At 32.4% G+C, this 16,292-nt stretch overlaps 1 protein-coding gene across 1 annotated transcript; it reads left to right on the plus strand.

The window, feature by feature from the left end:
* Window positions 1-10,641: 10,641 nt before the first annotated feature.
* On the plus strand, window positions 10,642-11,286 carry LOC134716770 (homeobox-like protein HDP1). The gene is made up of 2 exons (XM_063579778.1): window positions 10,642-10,884; window positions 10,960-11,286. The coding sequence occupies exons 1-2, from the start codon at window positions 10,642-10,644 to the stop codon at window positions 11,284-11,286; spliced, it is 570 nt and encodes a 189-aa protein (XP_063435848.1).
* Window positions 11,287-16,292: the final 5,006 nt, after the last annotated feature.

Here is a 16,292-nt window from a genome sequence, read left to right on the forward strand (position 1 = left end):
ATGATAACTTTTAAATTTGCAGTAATTTTTAGACCAAATATTAAAGGGCCTTATTGCCCCTACTCCATTTTATAAGATTTCGCCACAGCATATTTATGTTGAAGTTAAAGAGTAACCAGCAATTGGTCATATATATATCTATGTGTTAACATGAGAAATTAATAGACAATGAAGTTTAAAATTTGCGTATTATTTTTTATGTTGTATTGTTATATAATTACATTAGATGTATGTTTTGACATCGGACTCGGACTTCATTTGAACTGAATTTTAATGTGAGTATTGTTATGCGTTTACTTTTTCTACATTGGCTAGAGAGATAGGGGAGGGTTGAGATCTCATAAACATGTTGAACCCCACTGCAATTTTGTGCCTGTCCCAAGTCAGAAGCCTCTGGCCTTTGTTAGTCTTGTATTAGTTTTAATTTTAGTTTCTTGTGTATAATTCAGGGTTTAGTATGACGTCCATTATTACTGTACTAGTATACATATTTTTTAGGGGCCAGCTGAAGGACACCTTTAGGTGTAGGAATTCTCACTACATTGAAGACCCATTGGTGGCCTTCGGCTGTTGTCTGCTCTATGGTCGTGTTGTTGTCGCTTTGACACATTCCGCATTTCCTTTTTCAATTTTATTCATTATAATACTTTATTCTTATTGGCTAACTGCACATCACATGTTATTCCTTAAACAGTTACAATAAAGTTACAAAAAGAAGCATTCAATTCTTAGATATAAATGAAAAAATATTGTTGTTTTTTCAGTACGAATCTAACATTTTGGGAAACTATGGAATTTTCCATTTTTGGGTGGGGATGTTATATATCTGTATGTTGAATCTGTATTTTCTGTAACTGTTTTTTATTAACCATGATTGTTGTGATTATTATATGTATCAGCCTCTTTTGGCATTTGTATCCAAAGTAAAAGGATAATAATTTGAAAGCTCTTTGTTTTATTTACAATATATATGTACTTGTCTTTAGACCCCAAACCTATCATATGTCAGTTATATTACAGGAGCTTGCCACTCATGCTCTTCAGTCATGGACTAACTGGCTTCAGATAGCCTATTGCATATATTAAGGACCTACTCTGCAACAGCACATAACCTTTACAGTTGGGGCAAATTTGGTCACAATATTCAAGCTTGATACTATCTGAATTTGGATTGTTAATTTTTTTTGGGCATAATATAGGTTTATGTCACAAAATTAATGTGGTCAAAGATCTAACAAATCTATTGCACAATACTATGCAATTGAAGATTTCTTCTTAAAGCTTTTCAAATTTTGAAAAAAAGGAAATCCTTAAAAAAAAAGGTAATATAAAAATCCCCCCCCCATACTTTTTGAAACACCTCTTTGAGAAATAACCCTTAAACTCAACTTTGTAGTATTGAATCTTGTAGTACAATTTCAGAGAGATCCATACACTAATTAAACACAAGTCATTGTCATGATTGTTTGGAAACTAGAAACATGCTTCTTTTTGGCCCCTAATCCCTACATATTTTCGGCAATAAACCCAAAAGTTAATCCCAGTCTCCCCTTTGTTATATGGGACATATTGTGGTACACACAATCACAAAAATACTGATCTTAGAGGAAAATCTAATCAGAAAGTCCATAATCACTTGGCAAAATCAAATAACAAAACACATAAAAAAGAATGGACAAGAACTATCATATTCTTGACTTGGTACAAGTATTTTCAAATGTAGAAAATGGTGGATTAAAACCCTCTCAATTTGATGACAGTCTCATCAAATTCCGTTGTATTTACTAATCCCTAAACGGTTGGGACCATCATCCCCAAATTCAATCCCACCCTTCCTTTTGTGGTATTGAACCGTCTGAAAAAAATCAAAAAGATCTATTCACTTAAACTAAAGTTATTATCCGGAAACCAATGTGTCTTTGGACGACGCAGACGACGACATCATATCATTATACGATCCCAAATTTGTTTGGGGGTCGTATAAAAAAGGCATGATTTATATCATGAACTCATATCAGACAACTTTACCCAGGTCTGAAATTTTGGAACATACCTTCCAGTTGGAAGAAATATTCTATACACACAATCAAAAACAGCGTCATCTATGGATAATCCAAAGTTTGAAAAACTAAGGAACATTATAAACTTTTGTAACACATGGGAAAAGATAGAAGATACATCTGTTTTGCTAGTCAACTCCAGAAGATGATCAACCAAAGAAACCAGAGAAGACTTTAATTCCTCAGTAATGAGAAAAGTTTATATCTCTTTGTGAAATTATGCTTAAGAAAAGCAATAGTAATTACCCAACCCTGAATATATGACTTCAGATTTAGTGGCCAACAAAGAGGAACTAAGAATGGTGCCAACAAATCCCCAACTAAATTACTTTAGCACAGTATGGGCCTGCAAATACGGATATAATTCTAGTGCAATTGAGTGTTTACGATAAGTCTTATTCAGAAACAAGCCTAGTTTTTCACTATTTTTTTACCATATTGGTAGTCAATCAACTTTCAAAATTTAAACCTCTAGTAAAAAATCTATTGTTGTATTGACATTATTATAGTCAGGAAAATGTTGGGTTATTTCAATGATCGTAAGAAAACTGGAACATCCTCTTTTATTATTCGAATAAGCTAAAAAGATAGAACTTCTCTCCAAGAACCCAGACCCGTTTTAGAAAGGGCTATTCCACATTTAATCTCATTTTCATTATGCATTCTCTTATTATTTATTTATCAGGTAAACAATTATATTGTACCTTTATTGATTTTAGAAAAGCGTTTGATATAGTCTGGGGGTCAGGTCAATGGCAAAAACAGTATCTGGTAAATTATTTACTATCGTATACATTTTTGTCGAGCCTTCGATTTTAGTCGAAAAAGCGAGACTAAGAGATCCTACATTCCGTCGTCGGCGGCGTCCACAAATATTCACTCTGTGGTTAAAGTTTTTAAAATTTTGATATCTTTCTTAAACTATACTGGATTTCGACCAAACTTGGTCAGAAGCTTGTTTATGATCATTAGATAGTATCTAGAAGTATAGCTTACAAAAATAAAATTCCATTTTTTCTGGGTTTTTTTACTTTTAAAAAATGGACTTAGTTTTTTTCTGCGGGGAAACATTACATTCACTCTGTGGTTAAAGTTTTTAAAATTTTAATAACTTTCTTTAACTATCCTGGGTTTGTACCAAACTTGGACAGAAGCTTGTTTATGATCATAAGATAGTATCCAGAAGTAAATTTTGTAAAAATAAAATTCCATTTTTTCTGTATTTTATTTATAAATGGACTTAGTTTTTCTGCGGGGAACATTACATTCACTCTGTGGTTAAAGTTTTTAAAATTTTAATATCTTTCTTAAACTATATTGGATTTCTACCAAACTTGGACAGAAGTTTGTCTATAATCTTAAGATAGTATCCAGAAGTAAATTTGGATTTTTTTTTGATTTTTTCCGTATTGAACTTTTAAATGGACTTAGGTTTTCTGCCAGGAAACAACACATTCACTCTGTGGTTCAATTTTTTTAAAATTTAATGACTTTCTTATACTATTTTAAATTTGTACCAAACTTGGACAGACGCTTGTTGATGATCAAAAGCTAGTATCTAGAGAGGAAATTTTGTTAATATTTGGTACCTGTGTATCTGTATTTTACTTATAAATGGACTTAGTTTTTCTTCCAGTTAACATTACATATACAATCTGCAGTTAAGTTTTTAAAACATAAATTCGATTCATAAACTATCCTGAAATTTTTACCAAACTTGGACAGAAGCTTCTTACCATCAAATGATAGAATCAAGAGGAATATTTTTATTGATTGTTTTCCTTATTTTTGTTGAGGCTGGGAGTTACAGCAAAAGTAGGCGAGACACTCGGTTCCGCGGGACCCTTACGAATTTTTATATTCAACAGTGTTGTACACGAAGTGTCAGTCATTATGGTGGACATAAGACAATACCAACAGTGTTCACTTCAAGTTGTTTCATAAAGCCGTGAGGGGACACACAACAAATGAGAAAATATTTTTTTCTAGTTCGAGATCACGATTAAACATTACCTTTGCTGTTCTTCGTCCCATATTTATATATATTATAATATGTCTATTGTGCCGCAATGATCAATAGAGGGGTTACGAGGACCTAAATTCCAAAATACGCATGAAAATTATGAAAATAGCCAATTCTAAATAATGGAATGGACTGCTGCGACCTTTTAACCCGTAATTACAGATATAAATTATACTTCATTCGAAAGCTTATTGACAGAGTATCAAAAGGTATATAATCAATATGTCTCGCAACGCATAGTAGAGGAGTAACAAAGGACTAAAAATTAAAATACGGGTGTCAGAACATTATGAAATAGTTTATTTTGAAAAATAGAATGAACTTCTGCGACCCGTCAGCGCCTACTTAAAAAAAACTTTACACACCATTTGAAAGCTTATTAGTAGAGGAACAAATGGTTACAAAACATAAATTATGCGCTTCATAGGGATTACGGAGGACCTGAATGCCAAAATACGCGTGATATTTAAGAAATAGCCAATTTTGACTAATAGAATGGACTGCTGCGACCCTTTAGCCCTAATTACATCCATACCTTATACCTTATGCCGACACATTATCATATTGGTATTTAGAGCGGAATAGCGAGCTATAGGCCTTGCAATAAACATTCAAAAACATTCAAAATAACTGATTTTAGACGCTCTTTTCCTCCAATTTCAAACTTGGACATTGGTCTTTTGTCTAATCCGTTGTCAATCAATCAGTAACATAAAGTTTGTTTTTACAAGGGAAAATTCATTGAAGTACCAATGCTAGCTTGATCAGGCATACCCTTGACCGAGCCCGATGGAACAAATGGGTTAAAAAAAAATGCTGAAAAAGGGGGGGGGGGCAATTTGGCACACACATTATTTTAAAAACATTTTGTAAGTTTTTATTTTGAAATTGAAAGTAAAGTTAGAGTTAAGTTAGGTTAATTTTCCCATCTCTGGCAGTGAGATTTGAACACGCGATCTTGGGATAGTTCAGATATACGACAAACATTTAATTTTTTATTTTTGCGGAATAAGAATTCATAGTCTGTGAATACCATGTAAAAATGTTAATCATGCTAATTATAATAAGGATCTCATGTATATCAAAACAAATTGATAGAAACCAAATGATATGTGGAATATAAGTAAACGAAAAACATGCAAAGGAACAGTGCTTTCGTTGCTGTTCTTCATCTCAAAGTGCCAAGAAGAATGTTTCTGATGATATGGTCAGAAGTTCTTACTATGCATGCGTCCCGGCGTTTTGCATTTGCGCCGATCTGCACTTCATTTGCGCCGATTTTTTCTTTCATTTGCGCCGATATTTTCTTTCATTTGCGCCGATTTTTTAAAGGTAAATTACAGGTGAATAGATATAAGAAGATGTGATATGAGTGCCAATGAGAGAACTCTCCATCCAAGTCATGATATTTTTTATTTAACATTATAGACCTCTTCCATTAGCCACTTGTACAAATTTATGAATTGTCAATCATAACATGTATATAACTGTTGTCCCCTGCTCACAGTGGGGAGGTGGAAGAAGGCCTACAAGATACATCTCCAGACATTTTCCCTGACCGTAACCGTAGTTCTTTAGCCTCTTCTGTCTTTCGGACATCTGCCACATATTTATGCTCGATCTGTGTTTTGACAATAAAATCAGTGGTGACTCTGGCTTTACACAGTTTTATAGTACATTAGTAAGATATGTTGTTATATTTCAGGACAGTTATCTTCCGATATGTATGGCCCTTGATGATTAAAGAATTGTCTCCTCGGCTCGTTTCAGTGTGCAATATGTCTATCATGTTACAATGAAGTTGCAGAAAAATATGAATCAAAATTATCTTAAACATAAATGAAAAACATTTAGAACCAAATTTCACCAATGGTATAGTACATGTACAAGTATTAATTTACCTGTAAATCTAATTAGGAGCAAATAAAAAATCGGCGCAAATCAAAAAATGAAATCGGCGCAAATGAAAGAATGAAAATTTTCAAAATCGGCGCAAATGTCATACGCCCATGCGTCCATTGTCATGTAACTTAATTATAAAATATGGGTGTAAAATACATATTTTTTGTTAAAAGATTATAATATGAGGAGAAAAAATTACACCTTATCGGATATCCTAGATTAATCTTTCTTGAATAAATATCTTGATGGCAAGCCTTGTCTCATTGGTTGCTCATGATCATCATATATTTTGTGTTATCCAATCTTAGACTTACCATTAGCACATTATCTATCCAATACTCAGTAAATAGCCTTTCAAAATAGTCATGGTCATGAACTGCATTTTGAAGAGCTGCTTTTGGATATATATGGCGTAAGGATATATCCATGGAAGATAATGAGCAAAAATTTATTAAAGAAAGAATTTCTGACATGATCATTGCCCCCTCCAAATTGGGAAACTTTGCTGGTCGTGGATTATCCAGGATACTATCTTAATGTTTCTTTTTAGACGGAATATTGTGTGTCTTTTCTGGTGATCATGGAAAATATATGTGTTGCTTTTGAATAAAAAAAAGGTTCCCTTTTGACATTATTTTGCAGGATTACAATTATACTGACTTGTGTCATGTGACCTTGGTCTTATAAAACTATTTTTTTCAAGTTTTTTTTTTCCAATTTGCAAAAATGGGGCATTGCAAAGTTTTTCATTTCTTAATCATATTCTGCCAGGAGCATGTAATCATGATTAGTTTCAAGTTACTGAGCAGTTACAGGAAAATGTTTTTGAAAGTTAAACTATGACAGAGAACAACTGACACTGGACCTTTAATATTGCCGGAGGAGCGAAAAAAGTTAATTGTCGAGCAATTACAACAGATAACATATATACATGTACCTACTATTTGTAAAAGTATTTTCAGCACTTAATTTATCGGTAAATCTAAAATGCTTGACTTTTTGGTTAACTTGGGGTTTTTTTCTAGAATTTTTGAACAACGTTACAATACCATTGTAGAAAGCTTTAGGTTTGTGAAAAGTCTGGAGGTTTTCTGTGCAGCAATTTTCCATATGTACGTCTCCTGTTTGAGTAAAGTGCATCAGCACCATCGTGACATCAGCAAACTGTTTGCATGTACCATGTGTTCCTTTTCATGCTGGGCATTCACAGTATGAAAAAAGCGCAAATATCCTATGATTTTAAGCGCAAGTGTTCAAAAAAAAGAAGCGCAAATGTCCTATGAAAAATCGCAAACGTCCTGCGCCGGAATTTAATGGTCCGCAGTACATCTATCCTGATTTTAAAGTTGTATGTAACTGTGTAACCTAGAGGTAGAAGGAATTGTATTACTTGCACAATAATAAAACACTTAAAAGCATGCATTCATTAAGGTTACGAAAGACTTGTCATATGTATTTTTCATAAATGTTTTGTTATAAATAAGGCCCCCATTTTTAAGATTTGAATTATTTCACATATTTTATGTGGAATTTTATCATTGTTGAAGGTCCTCTATACAAGTGACCTGATATTGTATATATCCACTACATCTGAACTGTGGTGCATGGATATGTCTCATTGTGGCAAACACACCTCATTACTTAGTTTTATGTCGAAAAGGGAAGCCACTTGTATTTTTGAATGTTAGAAATAATCAATTATTTTTTTTATCTGGTTTGCCGGTTTGATCATATAAATACATGCTCAACTCTAGACCACTATGAAAAGGTAAATATTTAAATAATGCGCCTTACATAAACAATCAGTTGACAATTGGTCAACTGAACGTGTGCACATAAAAATATTGAATTAAAAAAACTTTTACAGAGTTAAATGACAAATTTATCGATATTATTTGTTTGTACGCACTTACATTTCACAGAGATGTTCACATGTATTGTTTGAAGAAACTGAAGGAATAATAAAAAAAAATTATATTATTAGGAAAACAACCAGCTTCTGTTTTCCTTTTTATTGGTATGATGAAAACCTTCTTTTTTTCTAATTTTACTTTTGGAGTTTGATCAATTAGCCTCTTTTCATCCATATCATAACATATATAAGAATAGACTTACTTTTGTTTGAACATTGACCAGAGATCACCATATTCATACTTAACTATAATAGCCAGCGGGACATTAAATGTGATGAAAATGAAATTGAAACAAGAGAGGAAGTCCCAGATGTCATATTGAAATCAACATACTAGTACTTCCCCTAACTGTGACAAATCAAATTAATTTCAACAACAACAGGAAGCATACCAACTTGAAACTGAAAATAAAAAATAAAATAAATACTATAAATTTAAAAAAAAAAAAGGTACTCTGCAATAAAAAGGATTCATTATTATGCTTCAGACACTTTAGGTTACGTAAATTATACTTAGACTAGATCTAATATTACGTTTGTCATCACCTATATTGTGGGATAGAGGATCAAGATATATTATAGTAAAGAATTAAAGAACTTTCATGTCCCGCAGAAAAATTAAAATAATACTTGTGCTAACCTTTTTTTTTATCTCTTCAATTTATATGACATTTAAACGGATATTAAAATGAAGCTTGTGACTGTAACAGATTAATTATTGTAGGCGGCTACATTCAATTTTAACAAGGAAAAATCTGAGGTTTGGTATTAAAAAGTATTCGATATTTACACATTAATACTCTCACCACTGCTGTTGTGAAAACATGACAACACAATGATTGAGTGTAGTGGTGCCGTTTCAAGTTCGGGTTGTGGTGCCGTTTCAAGTTCGGGTTTAGGTTTCGATCTTTGCCTAGATTACCCACTATCAGTATCCCTAAATATTCTATTTTTTATATATTCTACCATATAGTTACCGCCTTCAACAAATTGAAGATTTTGTCAAAGGAGGAAACTTACAACAAGACATATAGATTGATAAATATACAATTAGTATGAGATACGAAAGAGTCTTTAATACTGAAATGCAATTTACAATGTCATCCGTTAGTTTGTTCCAGTCGGTAATATAGTTCTTGGAAAATAGGATTCTTTTCTGTACTAGCTGTGTTCTGCAGGATGGAATTTGGAAGCTGTTCGAATTAGATAATCTTGTGCCATTTTTCAGCGTCCGCTTCATATTTCCATTATCTTACCTTCCTTTTGTGTATATGACCCTCAGGTACAATTCCATACACTGTTATAGAGACCCATAGTTATTGTGAATGACATGATAGAGTTACTCGAAAGCAAATTTTTGACATATTCCCCATTTCCATACTCGATTTTTTGCCGTCGTATAAAAACTTGAAAAGTAAGCCAATATAAAAACAGAACGCAAGAAATGTCATAAAACTGACTCAGAATCAGTCCATGAAATTGATGCAGAAAATCCACAAATATAAGATTGATTTTTGGTTGCTTAACGTCCAGTGTCAAATATTTCATGCATATTCAGGACTCTCTATACACAAATCATCGGCTTTAACGTCCCCATTCTGACCGGACGTGACTGCAAACTTGGTACATCCCGCACAGCCAAAAGGACGCGCCACTTCGGCAAGCGTTTTACTGCCGATCAGGAGAAAACCAAGTGACCATATTTCTATTCCCAAACACCCTTGGGGACCACGAATAAGATTCAAATATTTATTGTCATATAAACTCTGAACAATAAGTTTGTGACAAATAATATAATAGAAGATGATCAGGAATAAATGTATACTGCTGAGCAGGGTCCCCCCCTCAAATTTATAAAGCATTCTAGAAAATAGCAAAATCTTTAGAATATCAACTTAACAATCCTCTCTATGGTTCCTTGTGCTTAGATGTCTAAATGGAAAAACTTATCAAAACAATATTCTCATTGGAAATTAAAACTTTTCTAGTGACAATCAGATTGGTTCTCTTGCTGATCACATATATAGGAGATGCAAGAAACTAAGAATTCAATATGAACATCCAGATATTAATTATGAATTGTATATAACAGTATTCATAGTCTTCAAATTAAACAAGTGAGATGTTTATTGTTCTAAATTTTAATAAAAACGCAAAGAAAGGAAAATTGATATGAAATGGCACTGTAAGATAATGAGTGTAAGAATTGTCATCTATAATTATTATTCATTAATAAATTCATTTTCAGCAGAAAACAATAACAAGGAGCAACCATTTAGCTTCACTGAAGGGGGAGGTATGTTTTTTTGTTGGAGTTTAATATTTTTTAGAGACAAAAATCCACAAAGGGCTGTTACGCTATCAATCCAAATCATTTAGTCAAAATATGTATATGTTTGTTTAAAAATAATAACACAGGAATTTATTTAACTTTAAAAAAAAAAACTCTTAATATTAATCGGAACAAAATTCACGGAGCTATGATTTTGTTTCGGAACTTATTTCTCATTTAATCATAAAATAGGTCCGGAACAAATTATAATGCTGGAACATTTTTTCCGTGAAATAATAATATTTCATATTAACTCCAGCGGAACGAATGTCACACCGGAACACATTTTTTGTTACATAAACAAATACAATTACGGTCCAAATGCTCATATGGTCAGGAAAATATATGAAAAAACATGTAGGTTGATTTTCAGACAATCATTTATCTTATATTAATATTATTTCATTTAAAGATGTATAAAGTGAATGAAGAGAATAAAGTGAATAAAGTGAATGAAGAGATTGAAGAGAATAAAGTGAATAAAGTGAATAAAGTGAATAAAGAGAATAAAGTGAATAAAGAGAATAAAGTGAATGAACAGAATAAAGTGAATGAAGAGAATGAAGAGAATAAAGTAAATAAAGTGAATGAAGAGAATGAAGAGAATAAAGTGAATAAAGTGAATAAAGTGAATAAAGTGATTAAAGTGAATAAGGTGAATAAAGTGAATGAAGAGAATGAAGTGATTAAAGTGAATAAAGTGAAATAAGTGAAATAAGTGAATAAAGAGAATGAAGAGAATGAAGAGAATAAAGTGAATAAAGTAAATAAAGTGAATAAAGAGAATAAAGTGAATAAAGAGAATAAAGTGAATGAAGAGAATAAAGTGAATGAAGAGAATGAAGAGAATAGAGTGAATGAAGAGAATGAAGAGAATAAAGTGAATAAAGTGAATGAAGAGAATGAAGAGAATACAGTGAATAAAGTGAATAAAGTGAATAAAGTGAATAAAGTGAATAAAGTGAATGAAGTGAATGAAGTGAATGAAGAGAATAAAGTGAATAAAGAGAATAAAGTGAATGAAGAGAATAAAGTGAATAAAGTGAATAACGAGTGAATAAAGTGAATGAAGAGAATAAAGTGAAAAAAGTCACGGAATATTTATTCAATTGTTCATCTCATTCTGAATCCTTTTTGAGCCCTCTATCCCGCAAGGAACAGCAGTTTTTTTTACATTTATATGTTTCTTCATGCATATTCATTTCCATTTGCGTTTTTGAGTAAAATTTAAAATAGTCTATTTAAACAAATCTTTCAACGTTATATAACATACTAAATTACTTGATCTGTAATAATTTGGTCAGGATAAAACTATGTACCAAATATCAAATCTATACATTCAAAAATAACGGGGGAAAATCGTGAAACTGATTAACAGGACTGATAACGGACGGACAGACGGACGGAGTGCAAACATACAGCCCCTTTCAGCTTTGTAGGTAGTGGACTAGCTATAACTAGGGTCCATTTCAAAGAAAAGAGTCTGTTCTCCATATTACAGGAGACATTACAGAACAACGCCGTACCTGTGTTATATGTAAAAAATGTCGAAAATTAGATTGCGCTGCGAAATAAGTTAAAATAAAGAATACAATCCTCCTCCCGTGGGAAATATCAAATGGTCGTCCTCTTAATCCTGTTACTGGTGAAATTTTTGGCACAGATTCACAACAAGATTGCTTGCTGATATGTCCTCGGTTATTTTTATAGCGACGGAAAAGAAGCATGACAATACGTCTGTCGACGTGCGTATACATTAAAAGACTGATCATTTATTAAACAAATCATGTTCAGTTTGTTTTATACATTTTCAGAATTATCAATTGTAGTAAATCAGTCAGAGTGGTTATCGTCTATTAGTGGTACCGTTTAAGTTAAGCTTCGGCGCAAGTTCTGTACTGCTTAGAGTAGACACATCGTTTGCTTTCAATAAGATATGTTCCGTCTATTTATTATTTATTTACATTTTCAAATTCAACAAAGGTCTGAAAAGCTAAACAACAGATTTTGATTGACTGCAATCAAACTATATAAACTACGGCGGCAAAATGTAGTTTTGAAAGAATAATTATGTTGTTTCCACAAGATGCTTTGTCGTTTCCACAAGATGCTTTGTCGTTTCCACAATATGCTTTGTCGTTTCCACAAGATGCTTTGTCGTTTCCACAAGATGCTTTGTCGTTTCCACAAGATGCTTTGTCGTTTCCACCAGATAGTTATCCCGTTCCCATGTTGTTCCCTCAACATAGCTATGTAATTGTATTCATATGATAAGATTGTATTGTCTTCTACATTTGTATCTAAAAAGAAAACGTCTGATCTTAAAACTTGGTATACTATTCACTGTCATATAATTCAAAACCAACTCAAAATGGATTATCTTGTCGGATGAGGCATGTATAGCAGAAGACACTCACTCTGTAGATGGGAAGTTTGGTAAATACTTTTAAATAGAATTTTAATATTTTAAACAAGTGTGGACACAGATGAGTGTGGATAGTATGTTTGGATGTTTAACAGTGTCTTATGACAAAAGGGAGTTCTATGTTTTCCTATATGGTTTTATCCATCTGCGAGTATGGTCTTGAGGAAACGATGATAGTCCGTCGGAAGGGGACGTTAAATGGCTGACCCGTGTTTAGAGAGAGTCATATCTCTTGCACGTTAAAGACACCCTTGTAGATTTCGAAAAAGAGTAGGCTAATGCAGCTACAAGGCAGCACTCGCACCCGCAAAGTGGAAAGGGATTAATATAAGTTGCAAAACTTGTTTCCCAACCCACTATAAATAAATATGTTTAAAACTATATGGGGTTATCAACGGCGTTGCACGATGACAACCAACCTGAGCATTAGGAGTATTGTTTATTTAATATTTAGTTTATTATGTTCTAGACGGGCATGGAAGAGACGGTAATTACATTAGTTACCAAATGATTATGATCGAATATATTCCACATCTTTGATTTTGGATTCATCTTGTAGCTAGGAGAGCAACACATAATAGGTTATTTTTTTCATGGTTTTTTTTCTAAACGGGAGATGATATATAGATTTGATAACATGATATAAGGAGCCTGTAATTCAATGGTTGTCGTTTGTTTTTGTGTTACATATTAGTTTTTTGTTTATTTTTTGTACATAAATAAGGCCGTTAGTTTTAGTTTTTTTTATGTTCAAGACGGGCATGGAAGAGACGGTAATTACATTAGTTAGTACCAAATGATTATGATCGAATATATTCCACATCTTTGAATTTGGATTCATCTTGTAGCTAGTTAGTTTTCTCGTTTGAATTGTTTTACATTGTCATTTGGAGGCCTTTTATAACTGATAATGGGGTATTGGCTTTGCTCATTGTTAATGGTCAATTGGTGACCTGTTGTTGTTAATTTCTGTGTCATTTTGGTCTCTTGTGGAGAATTGTCTCATTGGCAATCATACCACATCTTTTTTATATGTATTTGCTTACTATTTGTATGGTTCTATTTATATTATTTTGTGGTGGATCATAAGTATCATAAGTAATTTTTTTTGTTAAAATGTTCCTCATATTAGAATACATTTATTGGTTTTAGTAATGACAATGCCTGACATGATGCTTGGGGTTATATGATCTAGGAAGAGAACCTTTGTGCTGATTTTTTTATCAATCTTTGATAATATCCCTCCAAATCTGGTTGAAGCAAAGAAATTTTTTGACCAATATGACAATGATTTCACCAAAAGAACCTTTGTGACCCTGCTTTAAAGACTCATAACTGCTCCAAACGTAATCTGATAGAATTTTAAGCATGTCAAGTAGATATTATCAACAGCTAAATTAATCTTAAAGATGTCTAAATATCTAAAAAGTAATACTAGTAGTATTCAAAAGGTTATGCAAAATTATTCTCTTTTCATTTTTTTCTGTTATAGATACTAAATTAAATATAAGTGATACATGTACCAATACAGTATTTGTTGTGGTATGAAAGTGTATTAATTAACATTTACTGTAGCAATATGATGCTAGGTTGTTTTAATACATCTGCACTGCCTACTGATGACTTGGTCATGAGTGTAAATGGTCCTTCAATTATGTTAAAAAAAAATATAAGGCCTATCTGTCCTAATCGATTTCTAAAACTTTATTTTATCGTACATGTTGAACATTTTTCATTCATTTGTTTATTTCTTAATTTGTTTGAATTAACATTGATACAGTGAATGTTAATTACTACACTTGCGGGAGTAGCATTGTCAGGTAAATTTGGTCTTTTTTTTTAATTTGGCCAATGAACAATCGAAATAGAATGCTTTTATCTCCCTATTACTTACATTGTACATAGAGTGATACTTCTTTGACAAATCCTTGTACATGAGAGTTGACTGTCAAATCTTTATTTCACAAAGAATGAATTGCATAACAATGAACTGAGCTCAAAGCAAAGTACTTTAATAATATACTTAGACAAAGAGCTAAATCCAGTGATATACTTTGTACTACAGGTCCTTCACGAACATTCATCGACCAAACCCATTTCTCAATAACATGCCATTCTACATGGTTGGATCAGAAGTCCTGAAAAAGACATGATTTTTTTTTTATCGTATTTCAAGTATATATGCACAGGTTAAAACTTTCTTGTGGTATAATCATTCAGTATCTATAGCAGCTATCAATTTTCTTCATGCACAAATTGATATAGGTTGAGTACCCCTTTGTTGGAAATAGGAACACACCTCCACCTAATTTTAGTCACCTGATGAACAAACATTCAGAACTGTAAAATGTGATCTAAGACTTGTCATGGTCTATTTACCATTGCCACTGAATCAGTGATATATGTACACATAATTATATACTTGTAAGACTAAAATTTTAAAGTATATATAAAACTAAAACTGACATTTGGTCTTTACAGACAATTCCTTTCTCAAGTCATTTTCAAATCTGACTTCATGATAAAATTAGATTCCATATCTACATGTACAACCAATGAAAATCAAATATCCCTCTAATAGACTAGCATTGAAATCCCAATATTTCTAAAATGGTAGCTAGGTGGAACCTAAAACTAAAAAAAATGAAACAATATATCTTTTAAAAATATTTCAAATGCATGTACATGACATGTAATAATATAAATTCTCCAAAATTCGCTATATTTTTCTTTTTTTTTGTCTTCTGTTGGAGACTGTATATTGACCTCTAGATTTCTTTCAATAACATTCAGTTTGTCGTGGGTTGATGTTTGATTGTTGTACATATTACAACCAGATGCTCCGCAGGGTGCAGCTTTATACGACCCAAAAATCAATCCCAACCTTCCTTTAGTGGTATTGAACCTTCTGTTTAAAATTTATAAAAATCCATTCACTAAAACTAAAGTTATTGTCTGGAAACTAAATGTGTCTTCGGACGAAGAGACGACGACAACATCATACCATTATACGACGCAAAAACATTTTTTGCTGTCGTATACAAATTGTCATTTGACCAACAGAAAAACCTTACATATTTATATATGTCCAATGCATTATTGGAACTGATTTAAGCAAATGACTCTTAGATTCAAGTCACTTAATATCACTTACTATTGTCGGCTGACCAGATGATCTGTCCCACTTTAACTATTGATGTCATACAACAATCCCGTTTCCATTGTGGCATCAGTTATTTTGTATCATTGTGAAGTCAAAATTTTACAGGAACCTGGGTGATGTCCAGTCATGGCAGACAAATAGCAATAAGATGTTTAGGAAAACAAGACCTAAAACCTCCTTCCTATACAAATACACAAAGACACAAATACACAGAAACCGAATCAAAATCACAAAACAGCTGTTACTGTAAATGGACCAAAAAGTATATATGACTTTTAAACAAATGTAGAGGAAAATGAAGGGGAAGGGGCCAAATAGAGTTCAAGGGGAGCAAATTAGAGGGAAATTTTAAAGTTCAGTCATTTTTTTAGACGCAAGTTACATGAGAGGGGAAAGGACCTTTTTTCTAGACATCAGGATCGGGTGTTTTTAAGTTCGGGATTTCGGGATTGACACATGGGGTCAAGGATCACTT

This window comes from Mytilus trossulus, chromosome 4 (genome assembly GCF_036588685.1).
Source record: "Mytilus trossulus isolate FHL-02 chromosome 4, PNRI_Mtr1.1.1.hap1, whole genome shotgun sequence".
Taxonomy (NCBI): domain Eukaryota; kingdom Metazoa; phylum Mollusca; class Bivalvia; order Mytilida; family Mytilidae; genus Mytilus; species Mytilus trossulus.

Bases quoted from the DNA above. Each gene is read 5' to 3' on its own strand.
- LOC134716770 (XM_063579778.1), top strand. From the start codon at position 10,642: ATGTATAAAGTGAATGAAGAGAATAAAGTGAATAAAGTGAATGAAGAG. The intron at 10,885-10,959 runs GTGAATAAAGTG...GTGAATAAAGAG, and splicing joins AAGTGATTAAAGTGAATAAG to AATGAAGAGAATGAAGAGAA.